The sequence below is a fragment of the Siniperca chuatsi genome, linkage group LG17 (genome assembly GCF_020085105.1).
Source record: "Siniperca chuatsi isolate FFG_IHB_CAS linkage group LG17, ASM2008510v1, whole genome shotgun sequence".
NCBI lineage: Eukaryota > Metazoa > Chordata > Actinopteri > Centrarchiformes > Sinipercidae > Siniperca > Siniperca chuatsi.
The window spans coordinates 16,646,999-16,673,015 of NC_058058.1; the positions used below are offsets into that span (position 1 = coordinate 16,646,999).

Below are 26,017 nucleotides of genomic sequence, written 5' to 3' on the forward strand. Positions count from 1 at the left end.
AATCAATGTAGTATTAGAATGAATGCCATATACAGTAAACATGATGACATTTCAATCCACAGATTTCTACGTCTTGCAGGTTCGTGTAGATGTATTTCTTTTGTATGTCTGTTCCAGCTATCCTTCATCCACTGTGTGTGTGTGTGTGTGTGTGTGTCTAGGTCTAATGGTTTGACATAATCACAAGGACATTTCTTATCCAGTAGGATGTTTATATTTTCATATACACATTTATGCATATGTCAAAATTTACAAAATACCAGTAGCCTACTCATTTGTAATAAAACCCTGATAAAGCTCACTCTGCTTCGAGTTAGAGCAGCATGAGGGCCTCCAGTCTATTTTCAACACAAGTGATCTTCAAAATATAGATGAGTTACCAACAGGATGACATGAACACTAATGATTAACACCTCCATAATGTAACTTTCTGAATATACGTTTTTATTCAGCTATTCACATAATGTGAACAATTATGAGGGTAGCATGGAGCTGCTGTTTTGTTGCAAAAAAAATCCAAAAACATGTCAAATATAATTTAAAAGATAACACATTCTCTCACTTACAGATAAAGTGAAAAAAGTGAAAAACTACTTAGGTACACTATTCCAGTTTTATTTGATTTATGATTTACTGGGAATTCCCTCCGTCAGTGATGAAAGCAAATGGCACATAATCCTTCCCCGCGGTGTTGACTAATGCAGATTGATTACACCCTGGTCAACAGTATTACAAAGTTTAAATTATGTATCCCGGAAATGACCCAAAACAATCCCTATCATTTTGCAGTCATCCTGACGAGTCTTTTACCTTCTTACAACCAACTAACAGTGGAGGGTGAAGTAGAAATGAGGGAAGTGAGATAAACAGAACACACAGGCTGGTGTGATGCAGGTGCTCTTGGAAATTGTGCAGAAATTGATACAGTAGACATTAAATAGCAGGGTCTGGCTTTTAGAAATAAACAGGTCATAGCCCAAGTCCCCTTTCCCCTAGTTTTAGCTATATTATCTGTATATTTTTACAATTAATTAATTAATTAATTATCAATATTTATCAATAATTTTATGATTAATTCTTGGCTCTGAGAAGTTGCCAGGCAACCAGCTAAGACTCCTGGAAGTTACTGTGCCTGGCAAAGAGAAAATATGGCACATAAGCTCCAGCTAACTTCAGGAAAATTATTAGAAAATTCATTATAAATACCCCTTGGCCTGGAGACTCCATCAAGGTCTTCAACAGCTCGAGGGAGCCACTGCTGGAACTAAATTTCACCCGCAATTCCTCTCAAATGTTATGCCTGAAAGTGGTGGTAGGAGCAGGCTATTCAAATCCTTTACTAAAGTAAACGTAATGATACTACAATGTACAAATACTCTATTACAAGAAAAATACCTGCATTGAAAATCTGACTTAAAGGTGTGGTATGCGTTTCTAATCCGATACACGTCTTTTTGTCAAATTCAGCAAATATCTCCTGACGGTATACTAGCTGTCTGTTCAGTGTGTGCGCTGAAAAAAAAAAATCCGGTCTTTGTACACAGCCCTGGCTGTGTGAATGGGAAATAAACAAAGTTACTCGGACCGAGCCACACAACACTGTTCCAGCCATGATTTGTGTCAGGTAGCGTTAAATGACTTGCCCACGGACATTCAGCTTACTTTCTAGTTTGCCAAGATAAGCTGTTGTTGTGATGTTAGCTATAGCAGCAGGAGAGTTGTGAGTATCGCTGTCTGGAGCTGCTGTGCTGCTCTGGGAAACATCTCGTCCTCTCCGGCTGTTAGTTTAACAGCAGCAACTGTAGCGACAGTTTGCTAATCCACAACCTAGCAAACGTTATATTACTTGCTGTGTCGTTGTTCGCTCTGTATCATGGTATTTGTCATGGTATTAGATTTCTCCAGAATCGAATACTCCACCTTTAAGTACAAGAACATAGGTAGGCTATCATCAGCAAAATGTACTTGAAGTATCATAAGTAAAAGTATTCATTATGCAGCAGAACATCCCTGTCAATGTTTATTGTTAGGATATATATTGTGTTATGTTAATTATATATAATTATATTATGTTGCTGATGCATTATTATGTAAACAGCACTTTAATGTTGCACCAGGTCACCATGGGCTCTGAGAAATTGTGATGGCCACTTTTTCTCTGTTTTTCTGATATGTCACGGACTACACGATTAACTGAGAAAATCATAGGCACATTAATCGACAATGAAAGCAAATGCTAATTGCAGCCCTAAGAAACTAGTTTATGTAGGCTACTGGGTAGATTAATCTGTAACAACACATCATGTTTTGTAAACTGATCATATGTCAAATCTTAATCTGCAAAGTAGCTAATAACTACAAAATATCAATAAATGTAGTGGAGTCAAAAGTACAATATTTGCCTTTGAGATGTAGTGAAGAAGCTAATGGGAGCTGAAAAGGGAAAGTAGCCTAAAAGTCTGTTAAACTTGTAATAAATCACAAACAATGTGTCTACAATCCAATGGCAGACACACAACCAACAGACTAAGGGCAAAATTTACTACAGTGTGGTAGGGGCAGGTTCCCAGGGATTGCCACGCCCATATACCATTTTCGCGCGAAAGGATGGACTGCACCATTGTGAGCGTGGGGGTGGTGTTAGAAGAGAGAATACTCCTAAACATAGAGAACACATTTATCAAAAGCTGTAACTGAGTGAATGCTTTTTTAAAGTATGCAGTCATCAGTGGAATCTCAAAATAATAATCACTGAACTTAACTACAAATTTAGGTATAAGCTCACCGGCAACAAACCCCTACTTTTGTAATCACCGCACTTCTCTAGCGGTTGAGTTTTAAACCCAGAGCTACACATTGGTTTTCATGTTACAAGACAAAACTTTTTCTTGGACGGAAATTTGCCGCAAAACGAAGATAAAATGACCCTCACATCAAAGGTAAGCGGCAGAGCAGTGTGTGTAAATGTAGCTGTTTTCCACGTTAGTCGTTTGTGGTTAAAAAAAAAAGTCAAAATGAACACCATTGTTAACAGCTAACGGTGTTGGCTTAACGTTAGTTAGCCTGAATCTGCTCGATTGTAAAGATGCATTCATATCTTTCTCCTCCGAAGAAGGTGTTTTTTCTTTGTAACTAGTTCAGTTCTGTAACCCAGACGTCTTATCTTAATGTTATTTATTGAACACTATTTGCAAAACTTGTCTTACATCTTTGTTTTGACCTGGTTAACTAGCTAGCTTACACGTGATCTGCTTCACATCAGTGCTCAGGTGATCGTCTACATTTTGGCAAATTCCTGTGCATGAAAGCGCATGTTCAGTGTTTTGTCAAGGTGCTGGGTAACGTTAGGTGGGTCCAATCTGTGTCGCACTCCTCTTGGAAGATCAGAGGTCAACACCCCTTAAGGTGGAGGGGATGTTTCAGCAGATATCAACAAGTGGGACCTGGGACAACTGCATGGATCAGACACAACCTGACTACGTTTTACACACACATTTGACACACAAAGACTCTAGGCCTATCATAAGTGGCCATGAAAGAATAATATGTAAACACAAAACTAAATGTATTCTATTTGGGGTCCTCTCGAGATTCCGGGCCATTACATTGTTTTATCAGCTAGATATGTCATGACTTACCATAATTTTATGAGAATTGCTTATAGAGATGATTTTGAACTGATGACATGTTTATAAATTATACATTACATATTTTCTTGGTCTCAGACCCCTGCTGTAAAATGTGGTTAAATGCAATGGGTTTTTATTTGGTCTATATCTGTGATGGTATGGACAGTACATTTTACACAGCAAAACCCCACCCAAATCCAAAATAGATATTTATATATTCATACATAGCCCATATAACATAAAACTTCAGCTATTTCCTTATCTTATAATATAACATAATAACTATGCTGTAATGTAATTTCCTTATCACCTTCATCAAATGTGCACGCCCAAAATGCAGGAGGGTTACTACTTCAAAACTTTTCTACATATTGAGTTTTAATTGGGTCAGAAGAAAAGAAACAAATGTGTGAAAAAAATTATTGAATGAATGAATATTTATTTATTTATTACACATACAGCATTCTGTTCAGGTTCTCTGGGATGCCAAACAATGAAGAAGTAAAGCCAATGTCAACAAAGCACAAGGGTTAAGTGTTTGTTCCTTTTCCACTTTACTTTGTCATTGGTTTTGCCCTGCCATGGCTGAGAAGTTGCACAGGCTGGTAGTGATAAGGACGTCCTTGGGTATCTGCCAGTGTAAACTCAAGAAGATAAGTTTACTTCAATGCCAGCCAGCCTCAACTCTGGTGATCCAGGCAAGCTGCTTAGTGACACAGCTGAACTACAAATCATTGTTCCCACAACATTCACTTAGTGATCAAGGATGTCCACTGATGGAGTGGTGCTCCCTTTGGTGTAAAGTGTGAAAATTGATCTAAGAAGTTGTCTTGTGGCGTAAAGGTGCACTGTGGAGTTTTCCTGTAAAGAAACAAAAGTTCTGGTTACAGTCACTGTTCACCAAAACGCATTGTGTCTATCCTTTAGGTCTAGCAAATGTGTTGAGTTAGTTTCCTCCCTCGTAAAACATCAACAAAACTGATTAAAAAAAAAAAAAAAAAAAGTATTTTAAATCCAGCATCGTTTACGTCCATGTTTACAAGCTTGCAGTGTTCTTCTCCCTGGTCTTTGTTGGTGCATTGCAGCATATCTTGGCGTGTTAGCACCACCTGTTGATCAGTGGGATAGTGTGACACCATTGGTAGGACTGTGTATCGCGTCACCAGTGCGCACATGCACAAGATAAATAAAACAAGGACCCACTCAACGAAAAACACAAACTAGAGGTCAAAAACTCCACAGGGAACCTTTAATTTTTTTAAATAGTAGCCCTTGTGTGATCTGACCCAGAAAGTGCAGCTCTTGATCTGTCACCATGATATCCGCAGCACCATCTTTGCTATAATTTACACATTCCTAGGAAAACAATGTATTCACACTCTTGTGTACAGGAAGTGCATTGTTGTCCCAATCAGTAATATTACATAATATTTATTAGTTGAATTCAGACTTTAGAGTTCTGAATTGTGATGATAACACAGAATACATGTGGAACATGTCATCTATTCCACCAAACCTAGTTTAATATGATGCTTGCTATATCTGCCAACAGGCTCCATGTTTCAAATCCAAGTTTATCACTGCGGAGCTGGCTCATCTGTTCAGCCAGTCAGACAGTGAGGAGGAGTTTGAAGGTTTCAGCGGGGATGAGGAAGAAGAGCACAGAGGATGTTTTAACAAACGGCTAAAGACCAAGGTATGGAAAGTTTATTGTTGGCTGTATTATTTGATGAAAATGTATGATACCACAGCCAAAGCACCAGACTAAATGCTTTTTATCTCTGGTTTTCTCCAGATGGTGGATGTAGAGGAGGACAGCGACGTGGACACAGGCTTCTACTCTGATGGCGAGGAGCCCCCCCCACCAAAGAGGAAGAGTCTTTTAGTAGCCCTGAGGTGTGTGTGTGTGTGTGTGTGTGTGTGTGTTTGTGTGTGTGTGTGTGTGTGTGTTTGTGAAAGAATTAGTAAATAGGCAAAAGAGTAGGTGCTGCACCTTTTTTTTTTTTTTTTTTTTTTTTTTTTTCAGGGTGGTAAAAAAAAAAGGTTCAGGGTATAAGATTTAGGGGGCTCTATTTGCAGAATGTGGTGAAATATTCATAAGCATGTTTTCATTAGTGTATAATCACCTGAAAATAAGAATCGTTGTGTTTTCATTACCTTAGAATTAGCCCTTTATATCTACAGAGGGAGCGGGTCCCTTTCCATGGGGTCTGCCATGTTGTACTGCCATGTTTCTACAATAGCCCAGAACAGACAAACCAATCACTGGCTCTAGATAGGGCCTTTCAAGTTTTGCGGCCACCGTAGGTTCTCCTACATGCTTGGAATGGGAGGGTGAGAGAAACAGTATTCAAGTTGTTGTGAACTGCAATTTCACCGCTAGTTGTCACTAAATCCTACACACTGGACCTTTTTAAAGATGATCACATCTGATGAGCTGTATCTCAGTACGTATGTAGAAGTCTGCTCTGTTTGAAGCTGTTTGTTGCAATACGAATACACACATATCATCTTTGAGCAGCACCTACCATTTATATCTAAATATCCCTTAGTGCTGCTAGCATAAATAAAGAATTTGATGTATTTGCATGATTTGGGGGGGGGGGTCTACAGGATACACTGGATTACAAAGCTTTTAAATGGAACATATACCTACAGGATATATCTCGAACAGGCAAAACTATGAGTGAATGAAGCCTCTTTTTGCTGGTACCACTGCACTCAGGAGGTTCATTATTTGTCGCCTTGAATCCTGATCAGGAATATAAAGGCACTAATTCCACTGTATTTGTCCAATTGCCCAGCTATACAAGGGACCTTAGGAAACACATGCCTGTTTTGTGACAATTGTGTTGATTCTCCAGAGATTGAACAATGATCTTATTTTAATCTTGCTCCTCAGGTTTCCAGTCAAAAGACTGTCTACCCCCAAACTGCAAGAGAAAAATGTCAAAAAGACAGTTAAAGAAACTCCTCCTTCACAAAGAGGCAGAGGACGGCAGAGAATGAAGCAGCAGCAGGATGAGGAGGAGGAGGAAGACAAAGAGGAAGTCTTGTCTCAGAGCCTAAGGAAACGAGACAAGAACATCAAGGAAAACAAGGCCATGGTAATATACCCTTTCAACTTTTTGTGTTTTCTCCATATATCTGTCCCTGCCTTGTCAGATGTCCTTTGATACTGGTTTTCTGTTGTCTTTCAGCTGGCTAAGCTGTTTGCTGATCTGAGCACCATGGCTGACCTGACTCTGCCCACCACCCCTCAAGTGAGTATACGCCCCAGCACCAGTTTCTCACAGAAGAGAAAAATGAACATGCACTCAGCTGGAAATTAACCACTGATTTAAAGATTATTGATCACCAGTAACATTCCATTCATTTGGCAGACTGTTTTGTCCAAAGCACTGTAAGCCCATAGAAATATGAGTTAGATGTCATCTAAAATTGTCAGTAACACCTGGGTGTCGAAGTTCACGAAAGACCACAACTTTACAGTACTTTGGTTTCTATGTGTTCATGTAAAAGAGATGTTGATAATGTGTATAGCATGAACCAATCTTTGCAGAATTGTTGTAATTCAGCCTCATTGGAGGATTTTCGAGCATGAACTGCCTTTTTAAGGTCATGCCACAGCATCTCAATAGGATTCAGGTCAGGACTGGACTTTGACTAGGCCACTCCAAAGTCTTCATTTTGTTCTTCTTCAGCCATTCAGAGACACCACAACAACATCCAAAGAACTGCAGGCCTCACTTGCCTCAGTAAAGGTCAGTGTTCATGACTCCACCATAAGAAAGAGACCAGGCAAAAATGGCCTGCATGACAGAGTTCCAAGATGAAAAAGAACATTAAGGCTCGTCTCATTTTTGCCAGAAAACATCTTGATGATCCCCAAGACTTTTGGGAAAATACTCTGTGGACTGACGAGACAAAAGTTGAACTTTTTGGAAGGTGTGTGTCCCATTACATCTGGCGTAAAAGTAACACATTATTTCAGAAAAAGAACATCATACCAACAGTAAAATATGGTGGTGGTAGTGTGATGGTCTTGGGCTGCTTTTTGCCCATTCTCTCTCTTATGGTGGAGTCATGAACACTGACCTTCTGAGGCAAGTGAGGTCTGCAGTTCTTTGGATGTTGTTGTGGGGTGTCTGAATGGCTGAAGAAGAACAAAATGAAGACTTTGGAGTGGCCTAGTCAAAGTCCAGTCCTGACCTGAATCCTATTGAGATGCTGTGGCATGACCATAAAAAGGCAGTTCACGCTCGAAAACCCTCCAATGTGGCTGAATTACAACAATTCTGCAAAGATGAGTGGGCCAAAATTCCTCCCCAGCGCTGTAAAAGACTCATTGCAAGTTATCGCAAATGCTTGATTGCAGTTGTTGCTGCTAAAGGTGGCCCAACCAGTTATTAGGTTTAAGGGCAATCATTTTTTCACACAGGGCCATGTAGGTTTGGATTTTGTTTTCCCTTAATAATAACAACCTTCATTTAAAAACTGCATTTTGTGTTTACTTGTGTTATCTTTGACTGATATTTAAATTTGTTTGATGATCTGAAACATTTAAGTGTGACAGACATGCAAAAAAATAAGAAATCAGGAAGGGGGCAAACACTTTCACACCACTTTATAGCATTTATAACCTAAGCTAGTTTGCAATACCCATTCCTAGATGGGCTTTTAAAATACACAGAACTCAACAATGAAATACATATAAAAAGCACGACACAAACAATGATACAATAAGATAACCATATTTTTTGTTTGTTTTTGTTGTGTTTATGTTGGGGATGGGAGATGGTGCAGTCTATCTCGTGTGACTTTAAAGGATTTCTTCTTTTTAGTCAGAGGCACTAATAAAAAAGCGTGTTTGTGATCAAGGAGATCACATGACTGTAATTGTTTTTTACAATGACTGATTTTTTACTGTTCTGATTTGCAAACCTTTCTTTGTTTTATCTCTGCAGAAGAAGAAGCGGGCGACAGAGAAAGCAATGCCACGAAAACGCAAGTTTGAACCAGAGATGGGGTCAGAAAGGAGGAACCCGTCCCGTAAGGCTCGTCCTCCTGAGAACTTTGCGGTGGAGGAAAAGAGCGAGCCGCTCACCCACAGAAGCCCCAGGACTGTAGACATCAGGAGACTGGTGGAGGTACGATCACACACTTCACACTGTCTGCTTACATCTACAGTATACACACTATCCTATACAGCTATGTATGTTAATAAGTTAATAGGAATGGGGAACTTGAAATATGAGGTAATTATTGAGAATTCCTGCATTATCTGTCAACTGTACTGTAAATAGGGGTGGGCGATATGGCCAAAATCTTCTATCACGATATATGTAATTTTATATCACGGTAACGGTATATATTACGATATACAGTAATTGTTCTGTAAATTCAATTAAGAAATGGTTTAAAATAACCATACCGTACTTCATCACATTTGATTATTTTCTTCTTTCATTTGGAACTTCCATATAAACAAAAACAACTCCTCCTGCTCTGTATTTACAATTTCACTCTCCTCCATGTTTTCTTGTCACTCTTTTCTGCGGCGGTTGGCAAACCAGCTTAGAAGTGCATTACGGCCACCAACTGTCGCTCTCACGTCACATGAGAACGTTGTAAGCAGTCCTGCTGCCCAAATCACGTTACCTTGTGAGGCAGCTGTATTCGTGAGATAACGGGAGAATTGTGATACCACAAGACCTGATTTGCTACATATCTTGCCCTGAATATATAGCAGAGACACTATGGGATAGCTCCCTCGGTGGAACCGGTATTGCCAAATTTCTACCAGTGGACACATTTCTACCATCGCCTGGTGTATACCGTCATATTGCCCAACCCTGACTGTAAATACACTGTATACTGTAGTAGCAGGGAAATGCTTTGATTGTATATTGATAAACTCAGACCTCTCAGTTTTACCTGCAATCTGTTGGTTGTGATTGGGCAGGTGGATGATGAACATGTTGGTAAGGGACGGAAAAAGAGGAAGAGCCACATTTCCAGGAGGAGCCAGTATGAGGTGAAGTCAGTCGATGAGATCACCAAAGAAGACCTGGACAACATAGCGTACCGCAGCAAAGACAAGATCTGGGACAAGGAGAATGTGAGTCACATCAGGCCTTTACCTATTTAGTGCTGTCGGTACTGTACTATACTGTATGTGTGTCTGTTTTTCTTCCAGGGCAGCTCGTGTCACCAGTGCAGACAGAAGACTCTGGACACCAAGACAGTGTGTCGCAGTGGTTTCTGTGTGGGGGCCAAAGGTCAATTCTGTGGGCCGTGCCTTAAGAACCGCTACGGAGAAGACGTACGCGCTGTGCTGCTTGACCCGGTCAGTGCTAATACACACAAAACACACAAAATTTTGTTCCAAACAGATCAAAACAATTAAAAGCAAATAATATGTAACAGGAAAAGTAAGAATACAATCACTGGGGTAATGAAGTGGTTAGGGACAATATTGACAAGCTTTAAAAGCTTTAATGAAAGCTTTAATAAGTCATGTTTACAAGTGAATACTACAACGTTTTGATTTTATTTATTTATTTTACCTTTCTTGTCTTGCTGTAACCGGTGTTTCAAATATTTTCCCCCTAAAAATGTGTATTAACCTTTTTACATAGGAAAATAATATGTTTGTGGGTTGTTTTTGTATTGCTGACCTTTCACGTATAGGATTTTTAAAAAATAACATGTTTAAAGAGAGAAGCAGAAGGGCTTTCAGATAAATGCATTTTCTGTAATGCTGATTGATATCTAGTTAAAGCTTTTATATATTCTTTTCAAACACCCTGCATCTGGTAGAAAAGGTGGGATTCGGTTTACATTTTCAGTGACAGCCATACCACTGTAACTGTTTTTTTTTATTTTTATTTTTTTAAATAAAAGCTGAATTGATTAGTCACCAGAAGCAGTGGGAACCAACATAGCTGAATACACAAAGCAAAGAGCACCACATACAGAAACAGCAACTTAATTATTGGGAAATCCAAGAAATAAGATGCTGAATGAAACGTCAAGATACAGATGAAGATACTGTATCCAAGCCAGAACTAGAGTAAAATGTGAAATATAATAAGGAGAAAATTCTTGAAATTATGAAAAGACAAAGTTGTTTTGCAAATGTGTTTTTTTTTTTTTTTTTTTTTTTGTTAATTATTTTACATTATTCACTGCTTACATGGAGTAGCGTGTTAGCTGGTGTTTGTAAACCACTGACAACTTTTTGTTCCTAGGCTAATGTTTCCCAGTAGATTTTATTAAGGGCCCAGTAGATTTTTATCATTTCTTCGTTTTAGAAAGAGCATTCAGTTAACAAGTGAAACTAAACATGAGTGAGTAGGCAGTCACCCTCTTGTTTTTACAGTTGGGGCTGCTGTGCTAACAGAAGCTAACAAAGCTCTTACGCAACATATTATATATTTATTCATTGTGCTTATCACAGTCGCAGTAGACATGGTTGTTTTTAGGCACCTGTTTGAATTGTGTTCTTGTCTTTTTCCAGTTGCTCACTTGTCTTTGGTGGAACAACCTGTGTTTATTTGTTTGGAAGCTGCTTTCTTTGAGGTGAAAGTTATCACAGGGAAATGCAGTGCCCAAAGAAGAAACAGAAAAGTCTCAGATGTAATAAGCATTTGTCAGGGTATTTACAGTGTGTGGCTTATTATGAATGCATGCTTGTTTGTATAAATTTTAGTACAACAAAATCACAAATTTATGTCTAAGTATTCATTTCCAGAAGCAGCAAAGGCAGGTGATTTGAGAGTAGAAATAACATAAAACCTCTACATGGATTCACTTTTGTAGTAGAGTAACAACACAGTTGGTCACCCACATACAATTTGGAACTCGTCTTTGTAGACATGGTCGTGTCCCATCTGCAGAGAGATGTGTAACTGCAGTCTGTGTCGTAAGAAGGAGGGCCGCTGTGCTACTGGCATCCTGGTGGGATTGGCCCGCTACAACGGCCACAACAACGTCCATGAGTATCTGGAGAGGTACGTCACCTCATTCTTGCTTTACAGGTTAATGTTACAGACCTGGATGGGATCTCTCTTAAAATTGCCACGATGTGAAATGTTTAGGAAGTATAATTAAGACCATATGCACTGTCAGTGTAAAATCACAGTTGGAAAATGTCTGAGCTACTGCATTGAGCATGGAATAAGAATCTACTAGAATTAAGTCAATTCTACAGATGTCAAGATATTAATAAACAGGCCTCACTAGATGCTTATTGTCTAAGAACTAGTGCTGAAATGATGAGTCATTTTCAATGATTAGTCGACAGACAGAAAAGTTATAACCAATAAAACCAGTGAGGATTTGACTCATTTGGAGTAAGTTGGACAAAAGAATCTATTTTAAGACATTACCTTGAGCTCTATGATATTGCATTGTGTATTTATTTATTTATTTTTTCAGTGCATTAGTCTAAAATGCCAGAAAACATTTGATTGGTTGGAAAAAATAGTGACAGATGAACAATGACAACTATTCTGTCAGCAGATGGAGCTCATGTGTTGTTTTGTCTCCATCGCAGCATTCAGAAAGAGCTGCAGTAAAGTCCAAAGAGACGATCAGAGAGGAGAACCTGTTCGTACAGCTGGCACCTGGAGCAGGCTCTCATGCTGCACAGTACTGTAGAACTCATTTTAATGTACATTTTTAGGTTTAGATCAACCTTTTATCTAACTAGAGAAACAAAAGCAAAAAGGTGTTTGTTTTTATTGTTTTTTTTTGTCACCTTAACGCAAGGCACATACACTGTTAATATGTTTTATATATCCTGATTTAAGGCTGCATAAAATGCAAGGATGTTTTTATTATTTTAAAGTCAGTACTCAGTTTTGAGTTATATTTTCATTTGAAAATTTCTACTCTTGATGTTCACTAGAGCAAATGTAAGGTTATTTTCTGTGTTACGGATGCAAAACGAGCCTTTTATACCAACTGCCTTTCTAAAAGTAACTTTAAAGCATTCTTGTCAGTCCACTGTACATTTTAATAAAGAATGGCATTATCTAAATGATTTGCCATGTTTTTTTTATATATATATTTATGCAGTCTTTTATCTACTGGATCTTGTTTCAGCTCTCACAAATGTCAACTCTACACCACGGTGTCTTTTTAAGGAGGAAAATCAAGCCTAACATTGTACATTTAGGGAAGGTGAACACACCTTTCATGCTGCAACAAAGTTGTCTCAAAAGTTGCTGCAGGCAAGCCTGATAAGGCAAGTGAGTGTGTGTAGCTGCTGTGTACCTGGTGTGATTTCCCCCAGGTGAGTGGGGTCAGGTCCAGGTCAACTGTTTGCTCCTGAGGTGATCAGGGAGCCAGTCAGCTGATCTCATGTAATGCGCAGGTACCATTGCTGCAGGGCGGGGTCAACCTGAGGTCACTGGATCTTCATGAGGCATCATTGACATACAATGTGAGTGAGAAATAGAAAGATTTATTACAACTTTTATCTAATCACTGATGTCTTAATTACCTATCTTCAGTGTCAGTCTTATGGTGCAAGCTGTTTAACACCTGTATTCTTCCAGGTCTGTAGTTTACATTTTGGTGTTGATTTTACTTGCCCTTATTTTTTGGTCAAAATCTATCCCAGTGTATAACTTAACATCCAAAGTGATAAAAATGATGGAGTCAAAATATGAAAAATCTGTCTTTTTTTTTCTGATACTTTGAGAGTTCATTACATTAAACTCCTTTTTTACCTTCAAAAACACCCGAGGGTGCAGAGAGAGGTTGTAGATTTAGGTGTTTTTTGAAGTGCTTCAAAGGAGTGACATGTCACAGGTATGCGTGAGCTGCCTACTCTGTGATGCTTTTTGTAAACGTGTAAACGACATTCAGAGTGACCTGGTGGTGAACTCTCACAAGTCACACTTTGATCGCGGCTGAGATATGCTTTGGGTTTTTTCTGAAGTAGACCATCTATTGGCTCATTATCCGTCCACAGAAACAAAAATAACTCTATCAGCCAAAGCAGTTGTGCATTTTGAGTAGTAACAGATTGTCCTGTAACTGAACGGTCACAGGTTTGATCCTCGCAGCATCAATTTGGAGGCCATCAACTGCAGAAACAGTTACTGGGAACCGTAATTGTTCCTGAAGGAAGCATAGATACTGCTGTGACAACACAGAGCTGACCCGGTAATGGGGGGGGCTTATAGAAACTGTGTGTGTGTGTGTGTGTGTGTGTTGAGGTCAAAGTGTACCATGTAAGTGTGTAATGTGTGTTTTCTATTGGTTTCCATCTGATTGATACACACAAATACCAGAGCATCAGAGGGGAATTTAAGAGCGTTTTTAATCACTTTATTGTCAAGTGTTATGCAGGCAAAGCATCTTTTCTGCTTGAAGTTGTCCTTTTTTATATTTTTTTTATTTTTATTGACATAACACCTTTGTACAAACCAGTTTTAAAAATATCAATAACCTGGGGCCTTTGAGGCTAACCTAGCAAAAAACCCATTATCAAATGTCATGGAGACGAACAAACATCTTTTAGAAAAAGATTTACAAATGAGATGTCACTACAAAATATCAAAGAAAAAAAGTTGGTTGTCACACAAAATATTACCAAAAACATCTAAATTTGTTTGGTATCAATCTTTTCAACTTTAAACAATAGTAACTTTTTTGCTTTCTTCTTCTTTTGTTATTTATTTTTCTCCAAAAACACATTATGGCGCAAAGAGAAGAAGAAATGAACAGCAATGGTCAGAGACATAGAAAAAGAAAACAGAAGCACAAAGAGTAAAGAAGAGAGAAGCAGCACTACAGCAAAAAAACTCAAACATGCTGTACACAACCTCAGAATCAACGCACACAAATACAAGTCCAGCAAAAGGCAAATAGTACAAATCAAGGATAAATAATAAATTAGCCATACACACTGGGGGTCCTGTGTGTTAACATACTGGGAGGGGACTTTTTAAAACAACTAATAAATTCTATAAAATAAAATGATATTTTAATTTAAAAAGAATGTACGCACTGAACTAACACAGAGCAACACCACCAGAAAACATCTCATAATATCCACACAGCTAAATAGCCCGACCCACTCCCACCCACAGCTCTTATCACTTTGTCTCACTTTACCACCCTGTGCTGTGGTCTGCTCTCCATGTCACCCCCTAATAATGCAGGGGAGCTCCCTCTTTTCTCCATCCACCTAACTCTAACTGAAGTTCCCTCTGTACAACAGCTTGTGTTAAGGCAATTGTGGTACATCGGTCACGTAGCAGGGTTAGAGGTGGAGAGGGGTCATCGCCAGAGCACAGAAAGCAAAAAGCAACATCAGTGACGGTGCCGCTGTCGGACGAAACTGTCGTTACATCTACCAGGTACCATCTGATGGTAATCGATCATATAAAAATTACAAACTCACACTGGATAGACTGTGCAGCTGTGATGTTAAAGCCACCCTGTGGTATCTCCAAAGTATAACTGGCTTTGTTCCGACTACAGCACTGCTTTCAGATGTTTTCCCTAATCTTAGAGCGAACTGGTTTGTTTTATTAACAGAGAAAACCTCCCCTGACAATGTAAACATGGTTTCACTAGGATTGTCATAATAGTATTGCTTTCACTACACAAACAAAGTTGTAGAAAGCTAGATTGTTTTTTCTATAGAAACCTTTTTTCTAATGGCCACTGCGCCTCAATAGGAATGCATTATTTATAAATCTTTTTATATGTGCTTTTTTTCTACTCTTTTTTTTTGTTTTGTTTTTTGTTAGAATTATCCCCTCTCTTCTTCAGTTTATCCATTGACTGTTTTCAAAGGAATCAACACCTGAATCTGATCTGAGGACTAAACCTGAACCATGAATAAAACTCAAATTAGGTAGATCCTCTCCGTGATACCATGGGAATACAAACACACACTCATTCACACAGGTCACATATACACACACACCATCCCAAGACTGCCCCTGCTCTATCACTACTCTGCAACAGTCCTGTACCATGATTGACCCTCAGCACTGTCTGACAGGTACACAACTTTGTGCATAGAGTTCGATTCTGTTGCGATTAGGAAAATGTCTCTCAATGTTGAATGGTTTTAAATTCAGCAGGTCCCCCTGTCTTGTGCTAATCTAGACACTATTTATATTCCTTTCCCCACCAGGCATGAATTATTATAGATTCATTTTATAAATGCCAAACTAATCTTTCATACGTTTAGGCAAAAGTTTTGTTATTATATGTGTTAGTTTTTTTAGATTGTGATGTTTATATTTTTCGGTTTTTGTTCATTGCATGATCCCGTCTCGAGTCCCTTTTCACGAGAGAACAACATTTTTAAAATGATGTCAAATTAAAAGTAAAGAAAAGAAAATGAAGCCACCCTTACAGTCTCTGCAAAGACTCCCAAAAAAACAGGAAGTCAGCCTTCCACAAAGAAACAGGAGTCAGTTGCCTATTCAAATTCCTCCTCTTCCTCCTCCTCCTCCAGGTGATTAGAGGTGGTGGGTGTAGCAGGGTCAGAGTCACGCGAGAGGGTCGCCACAGCGACAATCTGAGGGGAGTCACCAAGGCCTTCAGGGGCGTCTTCCTCCATGTCATCAGTGGTGATGATTGCCACTGCAGCTCCACCCTTCTTGTTCTGGTGGGTCTTGATGTGCTTGGAAAGGTGGTCACTGCGCATGAAGCGTTTGGAGCACTCGGGACACTCAAAACGCTTTTCTCCTAGAGGGGAGAAGACCAAAAAATTTGTGAAAAATGAATCAAGAAAGGACCCCCAGCGTTCTGTCAAAAAAATCTGCTTTGGTTGGTGCCTTCTTGGAGCTCCGTTAGAGAATGGCCTCGCTAATTATTACAACTAAATACATGCATAGCCATTGGGCAAGAAATGCAATTATCTGAACAAAGTATAAGTGGTGGGTAAGTTGTAAATTATGAAAATAAGAATCCTAAATACTTTTAATAGGGGATTTGAAAGGAGTTTGGATTAGAGTTGAAACAATTTGTCGATTGAAAATAATCAGCAACTATTTCATCATTTTCACAAAAATTGTGAAAACATGCCCAACATTTTCTAGTTCCAGCCTCTCAGATGAGATGATTTGCTGCTTTTGCTTGTCATGTATCATTGTAAACTGATTATCTTTGGGTTTTTGAATGTTGGTCGAACAAAACAGTTAAAGACGACATGGGGCTCTGGGAAGTTTTACATTTTTGAAACTATTTTTTGATATTTCATAGACTAAGAAGAAAATAATCTTTAGTTGCAGCCCTAGTTTGGACTCAAACCCCAACTCTACCAACGTGACCCACATCACCAGTCTACATCCCTGTATGTGTTCCCTACCTGTGTGCGTTCTCCGGTGTCTCTGCAGCTCGTCGCTCCTGGTGAACCTCTTGCCACAAAAGATCCAGTTACAGACAAACGGCCTCTCGCCGGTGTGCCAGCGCAGATGGGCCCTCAGGTGGGATGTCTTGCCGTATACCTTCCCACAGCCCTCCATGTGGCAGATGTGCTGCTTCTTCTTTGTGGGGTCCCCGCTGTTCCTACAACACACACTCCAGTTAAGAGTGAGCTGGAGGGGTGTGTGTGTGTGTGTTAGTAAAAGCTTTCAGGACTTAAAGGTCCAGTGTGTAGGATTTAGTGGCATCTAGTGGTGAAATTGCAGTTTGCAACCATTTGAATACCGCTCGCATCACCCTACCCTTCCAAGTGTGTAGTAGAAACTACGGTGGCCGCGAAAAACACAAACGGCCCTATCTAGAGACAATGGTTTGGCCTTTCTGGGTAATTGTAGAAACATGGCAGTGCAACATGGCAACCTCTGTGGATAAAAATGGCTAATTCTAAGGTAACGAAAACACAACAATTTTTATTTTCAGGTTATTATACACTAATGAAAACATACTTATAAATATTATATTCCATTTCTGCCAATAGCTCTTCCTAAATGTTACATACTGGACCTTTAAAACAAATGGGATCACAGCTGGTTTGCACCGTGTCCAGGAGGTTTTATTTTTTGTTACCCAGATGTAATTTCCACACCCAGTGCTAAAATAAATGTACAATAAACAAGCTGTTTTTATAAAGTTGGCTTCTCTGTGAATTCAGAGTTTTAAAACATGGATTCACTGATTATGCAAAGCTCAATACATTTGACTTGTCTCTGAAGATTCTCAGTGTATGTTTTAGGTGCCAGCTCCTCATTACAATGTGAAGTGCTGGGTGGTGAGAGGTCGGATCTCTCACTTTAGGATACAAGCTGCACTGTGTTCTGACCATCTGTTCATCCAATTGTCCCACCATGACAGTCATTAGTAATTTTGAAATAATCATAAAAATGTGACTGACAAACCTCTGTTCCCCTGTTTTTTTAACTTTAGTGGTGAGAACAGTGAGAACTGTAGGTGGGGTGAAAACGTAAAAAAACTCTGCTATAGAATCGCAGTCAGAATTTGATGTCCAAAAGCTAATTTCCTTGTGAATTACTGTATAATGCACTATATTTGTGTTTTTGCATTAGACTTGTTGCCTAGTGCAGCTTTTAAAAAATATGGTGTGTGTGTACAAATAATCTGACAAATAACTAGAAATACTGTATATTTGAAGCAAATATTTAGTTTGATTTCCCTCTAGACGTCCCTTTAAAAAATAGACAAATCCAGTGATTTCCCCACATGATGATGATGTTTAACACCAGTTTTTCCTACTGCACCTATGCATGGTGCTCTGTGTTTCGAATGTGTTCGTACCTTCCCTCTCCATCCCTGCAGTTCGGACAAGAGCAAGCGACACGGCGAAGCCTCTTGCTGGGCGGTCCCTCCTGGTCCGAAGAACTCTGTACGGAGCCTAGCTGGTCTGGACTCATTGATGAGCCTGATGCTACGTTGCCAACAGTGACCGTCACGGGAGAGGACTGAACTTTGACCCCATCCTGACCCTGTGGTTGACCTGAGAGGTGATTGAAAATGACAAAATATGTAAACTTATAATCAAAAACAAGCATTGTATTGTCTGTGCGGTAGTCTGAAGAAAATATGACAATAGAGAAAGCTGAAAAAGCAAGATCCAAAGTAGTCTTGAGTACAGTTTCCAATGCATCTAACTGAGCCAGCAGGACATCCTGGTATAGTTCAACTTTGAATGGTAAATGTATGAAGTAGTGTACCACACAACTGGAGATCAGAACAGAAAAGTCATAAGAGCTTCATATTTTCTCAATAACTAAAAATGCTTCCTCTGCCCAACACATTGCTTTAACCTCATTTTGTTTATGGTAATGAATGGATCAGTAATGGATTAGTCACTACACATTCACACAGTTACTCTTGGTGCGCCCTTACCCTGTAGACCAGTAATGGTGAGGGGAACACCCTGCATCTGAACCCCTGCAGTGCCCAGCCCTGCGATGCTGACCGTCTGTACCCCAGACCCTGGGTTGATCTGGGCTGCGCTCAGCGTCAGAGGAGCTCCACTCAGGGAGACCAGCCCTCCACTCCCCACTGTTGTCCCACCGGCCACCGGGGCCAGTGTCAGCTGCTGCGGCATGGCTGTCCCGAGGCCGCCCTGCAGGGACACTCCACCGGGCAGCTGCAGTGTTTGCCAGGTGATCTGCCCAGAGGGGGACAGGGTTGGGGTACGAATAAGGACCTGGGCTGGGTTCTGAAAGGCCTGGATGGGCTGCAGGGTTTGTCCTGGGGCCAGCTGGAGGGTCTGAATGTGCTGAGGTTGCTGCTGTCCCTGGGCCTGACCTTGATTCTGAGCCTGGGGCTGCAACTGGATCTGCTGCACCAACTGGTGCCCCACCTGGCCCACGATCACCTGCTGGATGGTTCCTGCTGTATCTGACTGGTTCTGCAGCCCGTTGGCCTGGTTCTGGATTTGAGAGTCTGCCTCACTGCTCTGCACTTGGGTGTCAGCTGGTCCACCCTCTGATCCAACAGAAACCATTTGCGTCCCATCAGACACGCTGTCACCTTCGGCTACAGCCACTGTCGAGCCAGTTGATGTTGTTGCAGCAGTTGCCCCAGACACTGCTGTTGTCATCAGCTGGTTGCCATTGGCAACAGAGAATGTGCCATCTGCTGATTGGATAAGCTGCACAGCCCCGCCCCCTCCAACATTATTTATCACAGGCAAAGCCAGGGTCATGCCACCGAGGTTTATGGGTACAGTGGTCATAACAGGAGTCTGGGAGCCCTGCAGAGTCTGCAGCTGTAGTGGGAAAGACTGCGCAGGGCGGATCTGCAGCGGGACCGTCTGATTGGCTGTACTTGTCAGGATGGCCTGCTGGTTGGCTGGCTGGAGGATAGCCTGGGTCTGGCTTGGACTCTGGGTCTGGATGAGCTGGACCTGCTCCGGTAGAGCCCCGATGGAGGCTGTCTGAGCTGGGCTGATATGGATCTGCTGTCCATCTGCAGTCTGCAGGTGTGGGATGACCTGATACTGGACCCCGCCCCCGGCATTGGGCAGGTTCTGAACCTGGATGATCTGGAACTGTTGCTGTTGCTGATTGGCTGCAACGCTGTTGGTCCCACCTACTGACTTCACCTACCCAACAGAAAAGGTACAGTGATATAGTTAAGAGGACAAACATTGACAGACAACAAAAAACATTTGCTCAAACCCACTGCGCCCCCCAGCTCCTTCACCTTGCGTCCGCCAGGTGAGCTGTCATTAGCCAAGGTGGTGGCCACCGTCACGGCAACAGGCTGATTGGTGTTCTCTTTGGCCATAGTAGGCGCTGTTGTAATGATCTGCCAGCCGTTCCCTGTGAACTGAGCTGGGACCAGTTCCAGCTGCTGGGGCACAAGGGCCTGACCTCCAGCTGTGTCCACCACTATCTGACCCTGGAGCTGACCTGCCTGCAGCTGAATGTGACCAGCCTGGACCTGGATCTGCTGGGCCCCCACGTGGGCCTGGGCCCCCTCCGTTCCCCCCTGCCCTCCGATCTTACTGCAGGTGGCCGCTAGCAGAGCCAACGGCGAGGGCTGAGAGGAATCCTGGTGATGACGGGGTAGGAGAGAGGGCGGAGGGGGGATGGAAGGGAGGGGCAGAGAGAGAAACGGTTAAACAAGAGTGACGAGGGAAGGAGGACAAGCCAGTCAGGGTTCGAGACAGATGTAAACACACACACAGTAAGCTCATTTACAAACAAGAAAGTACAACATGTAACCCAAAAGGCAAAGCAGCAGGTATCATTATGCACACTCATAATGAACAATTTGAAACGAAGAGAAAGACTAAAAGAGTGAGGGGTGGGGAAAACATGGTGCAGAAAAAAGAAACAAAAAGCTGAGAGAGAGTGAAAGAGCGAGAACTGTCAGTGGAAGTGGGCGGTATTACAGGAAGCGAGTGGGTGGGCGTGTGAGAACCACATTTCTCTTTTCTCAGAACACTGGAAGAAAATGCCGCTTTCTCTCTCTCTCTCTCCTCCCTTTCAAAGGAACTAGGTCGCAGGCACATTTTTAATGCTATACACCTCAGCACTGCACGGAAACAGCCTAGATTCTGCAACAAATACAATAGCGTAGAATAACATAGCATCAATGCTTGTCAAACATAACAACTAAATATGCACTTAAGAATAAACTGTCTGAATGAAGTTAATCTCCAAGATACATACAACCTATAAAAGCAGCTAAAAATAGAAATTCCACATTCATACAGCCACATACCAACGCAGCAGGTCTATAAAATCCATATGCAGAATTAGATCATTTTGACCTTAATTCAAACAGACAATTCAAAAGTACAGTGGTTGAAGTGTGACAGCCATATAAGCCTATTCAAGAAGCTCTGGGCTGGCTCTCAGCAGGACTGCACAGAAACAGGAAGTGGAATTCACCAGAGAAACGCCCCCAGAGGTGTCTGGCTGGCTGGGAGGGAGGGAGTACGTTTTTGGCCTACAGGCAAGGCAAAAGTAATGAACTATAATAAACTCTTATTGTCCTTCTTTTACCTGTGATCCAGAACTTTTCCCCTTTTTAGATGCTTTCCCTCCTTCAGTTCCAGATTCCTTCTTCGAGTCTGTAAAAAGAGAGTAAAATGTGAGATTATCTCTAGTTATAATATCATAACATGAGTATTTCTGAATAGTACAAAGTCCCAGGATAAGGCACAGTCATGTAGAAGCCAAGTGGCCTAAATAAAATCTGATCATAATGCAGATATAGCACAACAAAGGTGATCAATAAAGGTAGAAAAGAAACCAGTAACCTCATCATCAATATCAAAGGGGCTTGGAGCCTCCTATCTGTCAGACAGACAGACAGAGAGAGAGAGAGAGGGGGTGGAGACGGAGAGGGGGGAGGGTACCTACCACTCATAACGCATTAATATACCGATAGGGAGAGGGTGTAGTTCACGGTAGAAGGCCGGCCGGGTACAGAGGCGGAGGACGGCCTATATGTTCGGCGCTGGGCCGTAGCGGATCTGCCCGTTTGACGAAACCACCCACCGGCCAGGAAGGGCGGTGCCAAGCGCAGGCACAATCAAGCGGCCCCAAATAACGGAAATAACGGAGAACACGGTGACCGTCCCCGGCCCGTCGGCCTCCTCGCAGCCCCGTCGTATGTCTCTTTTACCGGATAACCAGTCCATAAACGAGCAAATTAGCGCTTGTCAGAATGATATCCACAGAGAAGTTGGCAGTGTGTGACCGTAGAGGCCCACCCACTTCCATTTAAGCATCAGGACAACACCCTCTTCGCTGCTCCTGCCTGTCGCTGCCGTTTCTCTCGCCGCACGACGCGGGGACGCCTCGTCGCCGTCCGTTGTGCACCGAAAACAAACAGTCACCAGTATTTGAATTTTATGCGTATTCCCTTTTTTTCGTGCACAATTGATTTTTTAAGGGGGAGATACGGGGAGATAGCTGTGGCTTTTGTGGGCGGACGTGCTCCTCCCACATATTCAGATTGGACGACAGGGCTCGGCGTGCGAGGGTCGAGATGGGAGTTGTATTTTGGTGAGGCCTCGCCTTCTCGAACTGGATTGGGCTGCCGGGACTACAACTCCCATGATGCTCCGCCGCTTCGGGCGGGTTGGAACGGCGGTGTTGATAGTCATGTTGGTGTGAGAGCGAGCGAGAGGGAAGGGCGGTGACTTCTGTGTTGTGGGGGTTGGGCGAACGGGAAAGGGAGGCGTGTGTGTGTGTGTGTGTGTGTTTCACCCCTGTGCACTGTGGTGTCACAGGGTGACAGTCCTGGTGGGAAAAAAAAACAGAAAGAAGTGAAAGCAGTAGAAGTATCATTCAATTACTATGGAAAGCAATTTGTAAATTGTAAAGAATGTAACAATGTTGCCTCTATGCTGAAATACTTTTTGTATTTTCCCCTAATATCTTAGTAGTGCATATTCCACTTTGAGGCTTATATGCTCGAAAACAGTACTTTACAGTACACTGGTATAGGGTTGAAACAAATTGCTCTACTAAACATTTGATTTTGGATTGTTAGTTCAGCAAAAAAAAGGGAAAATTGAAGACATCAAAACAGGAAAACTGTTTTTGAGATATGGATGAGAGCTTAACGTAGTAGTCAGTGTATCAATTAGTTGATCAACAGAAAATAACCCTCACTGGTTCCAGTGTGAATATTGTGAATAAATTAATATTTTCTGGTTTTCTTTGTCTGTGATATTAAACTAAATACCTTTTGGGTTTGGGACTTTTGTTTGGACAAAACAAGACATTGAATAATATTAACTTGGGCTTTGTAAAATTGTGAATTTCATTATTTTCTGACATTTTATAATCTAAATGATTAATGGGGAAAAAATAATTAACAGGTTAATCGACAGTGAAAATAATCATTAGTTGCAGTCCTTCAATTGTTCTTAACATATCGACCTGTTTCATTCTTCACAGATGACTTTTATTCTGCTAATATTAGTATAATACAAGTTATCCAGCCTCTTTATCTAGAATTCAGATCTAGTTGATGTGTATGAAATATAAAAAGTAGCCTTCTCACAATAATATTTGACTATATAAGCTTTGCTACTACTGTTCAATAAATGCATTTGGAGAGGATTCAGGCCAAGGGCTGCATCATGGGTATTTAGCAGGAGATGAGCAGCAGAGAACATAACTGATAAGTCATTTGTTGCAGTAGCAGCGACCACACAGAGAAGTTTCTTGTTTCTGTACCAGTCTGGAACAGAAGTTTTGCCTCCCACCCATGCACCGAAACCTCCTTCAATCTCCCAAAGGGAAATCATGTGTTAGATTCATCTCGGCAAACAGAGCTACATGTGGACATAGTAGGCCTGTATGGTACCTGGCTTTCTGGTGCCCAGTTTGTCCTCTCCTTCAGAGAAACCCTCCCTGAGCGAGGAGTGACTGTAGCCAAGTGGAGTCACAGCCCTGGTTCACCGAGCAGAAAACATCATTAGCGGGCAGCCAACTGAGGATATGCCCCTGGCACACAAGGGAAATATTTAGGCTTACAGGCTGTTGGCCAAAGCAATACTCTTTATCACTATGATGCACCCAGTCACATTAACGCTAGGTCAGGATGATATTTAAAGTTGTTCATTACTGATAAAGACTTTTAAGAATTTTCTGATACTTTAAAATACGTGAAAATTGTAAAATGGAGTACCCAATTTATGATTTCAACATGTTGAGGCTTTGTAATATCCAACATGGAACTTGATACACAAATGATATAATAGAACATGTATAGATTTTTCATGTGGCTTTACTGATGTGTGTTATCATGCTGAGACATTTCTTATCGAGACTTAATGAGTTTAAAATCTGACCTTTCAGAGGCCTGAAGAGAAATAATTGTACTGAACATGGCTACTACTCTACTCGTGTGGTTTCTTTTTGGTCATGAGACTGCTAGTAGGCCTACTGTAAGCATGTTCTCACAGTTAAACTATACACACACGCACACACGCACTGTAATTACTGCGGAAGCCAAGTGCCTTGTTCCCGCCCCTGGGCCACTTGGCAGGGCGTTGCTAGGCAACGGGGTCTGGTCTGAAGAAGGGTTGTTGTCCGTATGTGAGAGCATCTATGGTGGTGGTGGTGATGGAAGGGGGTGTGGTAGAGAGAAGGCTATAATCTGTTATAGATAACTAATACCGCACATGAGAAAGCTCATTTCCAGTTTTCAGTGCTATAAGAGTGTATGTTTGTAGTGAGGAATGTATTCACAACAGCATTAATCCTCTATAAAGTTACATTTAACCTTTAGTGATCATACTGATAACAAAGGTCCTTGAGGGGCTCTTCAAATGTAAGATCAATTTAGGATCAGCAAAATCTGAAATATAAATAGCCAACAAATGAATATTCCCACAATGTGAAGAAAGTGAGAGTGTATTTGTACAACACATTGTAGTGTTTGTAATACGTGTTTTCCAACTGCTGCCACTAGATAGCGCCATATAGCCTACCAGATGGGGTTTCATAGACTGTACACTCACACCTGCAACCTCAGTGGTATAGGAAGTATTCAGATCTTTAATTATGTAAAAGTAGAAATACCACAATGTAAAAATACTCATATTATTGGGTTGATATTACTAATGCATTAATATGTAAGCAGCATAGTAATGTTACTACTATATATATATACTGTAGTACTATACACACTGAAGTAGTTACATCTATAACAATGCATCATATTTTATAAGCTGGTCTTAGGTTTTGTATGTTACGTCTTAAGTTGTAAACTAACTATTAGTGTCAATTTTTCCCTCTGAAATGTAGTCAAGTATGAAGTAGCTTTAAATGAAAATACTCAAGTAAAGTAAAAGTACCTAAAAAGTGTACCTATGTACTTGAGTGAATGTACTTGTAGTCAATTTCCCTACTGACCTGTCTGCACTTTTCGAAATAAAATAATATTTAAATGAACTCTGTTTAAGCTGCTTCTCTGGATAACTGATAAACCAAATAGCTTTCCTCTTTTTTCTTTCATTGAAAGTCATATAGTATGTGTGGTTTTTAATTAGCCTAACATTGCAATGACCTTAGAAGACTAAGTTCATAGCTCCTTCATGTTCATAAAAGCAGAAATATACATATACAGCATATATTTCTTTTGACATCAATGCACCCCATTGTGTTTGGAAATACTGTAAATGAATGACAAATCTATTGAGCTAGCACAAAACAACAACTACAACTTGACATAGTGTGGAAACAAATCTGCAAGCCAAGCTTTAAGAATGTGCAAGGACAAATGAAGAGAGACCAAATGAAGCCAGACGTGAGCATTTTAGATGCTTTGAGCCCACAAGAAAAAATGTGTGACTAGATTATAGCAAGAAGGTAGGGTTTACTTGCTGTCTTTAAAGCTTTGCACTCTCAGTTCTGGCAGTTTGTATCTCTTACATGCAAACTCCAACTGAGAGAAGAGCAAAA

General features: G+C 40.9%; 2 protein-coding genes and 1 long non-coding RNA gene across 6 annotated transcripts; 1 reads left to right on the forward strand and 2 right to left on the reverse strand.

The window, feature by feature from the left end:
• Positions 1-2,624: 2,624 nt before the first annotated feature.
• Positions 2,625-12,675, forward strand: cdca7b (cell division cycle associated 7b). Its single transcript, XM_044170987.1, has 10 exons — positions 2,625-2,939; positions 5,182-5,325; positions 5,425-5,525; positions 6,532-6,736; positions 6,830-6,892; positions 8,597-8,779; positions 9,595-9,750; positions 9,829-9,978; positions 11,508-11,644; positions 12,190-12,675. Exons 1-10 carry the CDS (start codon positions 2,922-2,924, stop codon positions 12,209-12,211), a joined length of 1,179 nt encoding a protein of 392 aa, XP_044026922.1. The 5' UTR covers positions 2,625-2,921; the 3' UTR covers positions 12,212-12,675.
• Positions 4,049-9,700, reverse strand: LOC122864004. Its single transcript, XR_006375127.1, has 2 exons — positions 9,567-9,700; positions 4,049-4,490 (listed from the first exon to the last, which is right to left on the reverse strand). It is a non-coding gene; the product is annotated as an uncharacterized LOC122864004 (long non-coding RNA).
• A 1,272-nt stretch (positions 12,676-13,947) lies between the features above and the next one.
• Positions 13,948-25,431, reverse strand: sp4 (sp4 transcription factor). Of its 4 annotated transcripts, XM_044170982.1 has the most exons (8): positions 23,916-25,431; positions 21,956-22,840; positions 21,596-21,663; positions 20,286-20,636; positions 18,978-20,184; positions 18,387-18,585; positions 16,978-17,177; positions 13,948-16,355 (listed from the first exon to the last, which is right to left on the reverse strand). In XM_044170982.1, exons 2-8 carry the CDS (start codon positions 21,960-21,962, stop codon positions 16,087-16,089), a joined length of 2,301 nt encoding a protein of 766 aa, XP_044026917.1. In that variant the 5' UTR covers positions 21,963-22,840; positions 23,916-25,431; the 3' UTR covers positions 13,948-16,086. The 4 variants fall into 4 exon arrangements, with proteins under 4 accessions (XP_044026917.1, XP_044026920.1, XP_044026918.1 ...); XM_044170985.1 differs by lacking the exon at positions 21,956-22,840 and having other exon boundaries at positions 23,916-25,427; XM_044170983.1 differs by lacking the exon at positions 23,916-25,431 and having other exon boundaries at positions 16,978-17,171; positions 21,956-23,909.
• Between the last annotated feature and the right edge of the window lie 586 nt (positions 25,432-26,017).

Bases quoted from the DNA above. Each gene is read 5' to 3' on its own strand.
- cdca7b (XM_044170987.1), top strand. The intron at 6,737-6,829 runs GTAATATACCCT...GTTGTCTTTCAG, and splicing joins TCAAGGAAAACAAGGCCATG to CTGGCTAAGCTGTTTGCTGA. The intron at 9,979-11,507 runs GTCAGTGCTAAT...TCGTCTTTGTAG, and splicing joins GCGCTGTGCTGCTTGACCCG to ACATGGTCGTGTCCCATCTG.
- sp4 (XM_044170982.1), bottom strand. The intron at 18,586-18,977 runs GTAAGGGCGCAC...ATCACCTCTCAG, and splicing joins CACCATTACTGGTCTACAGG to GTCAACCACAGGGTCAGGAT. The intron at 17,178-18,386 runs GTACGAACACAT...TGTGTGTTGTAG, and splicing joins TGCAGGGATGGAGAGGGAAG to GAACAGCGGGGACCCCACAA.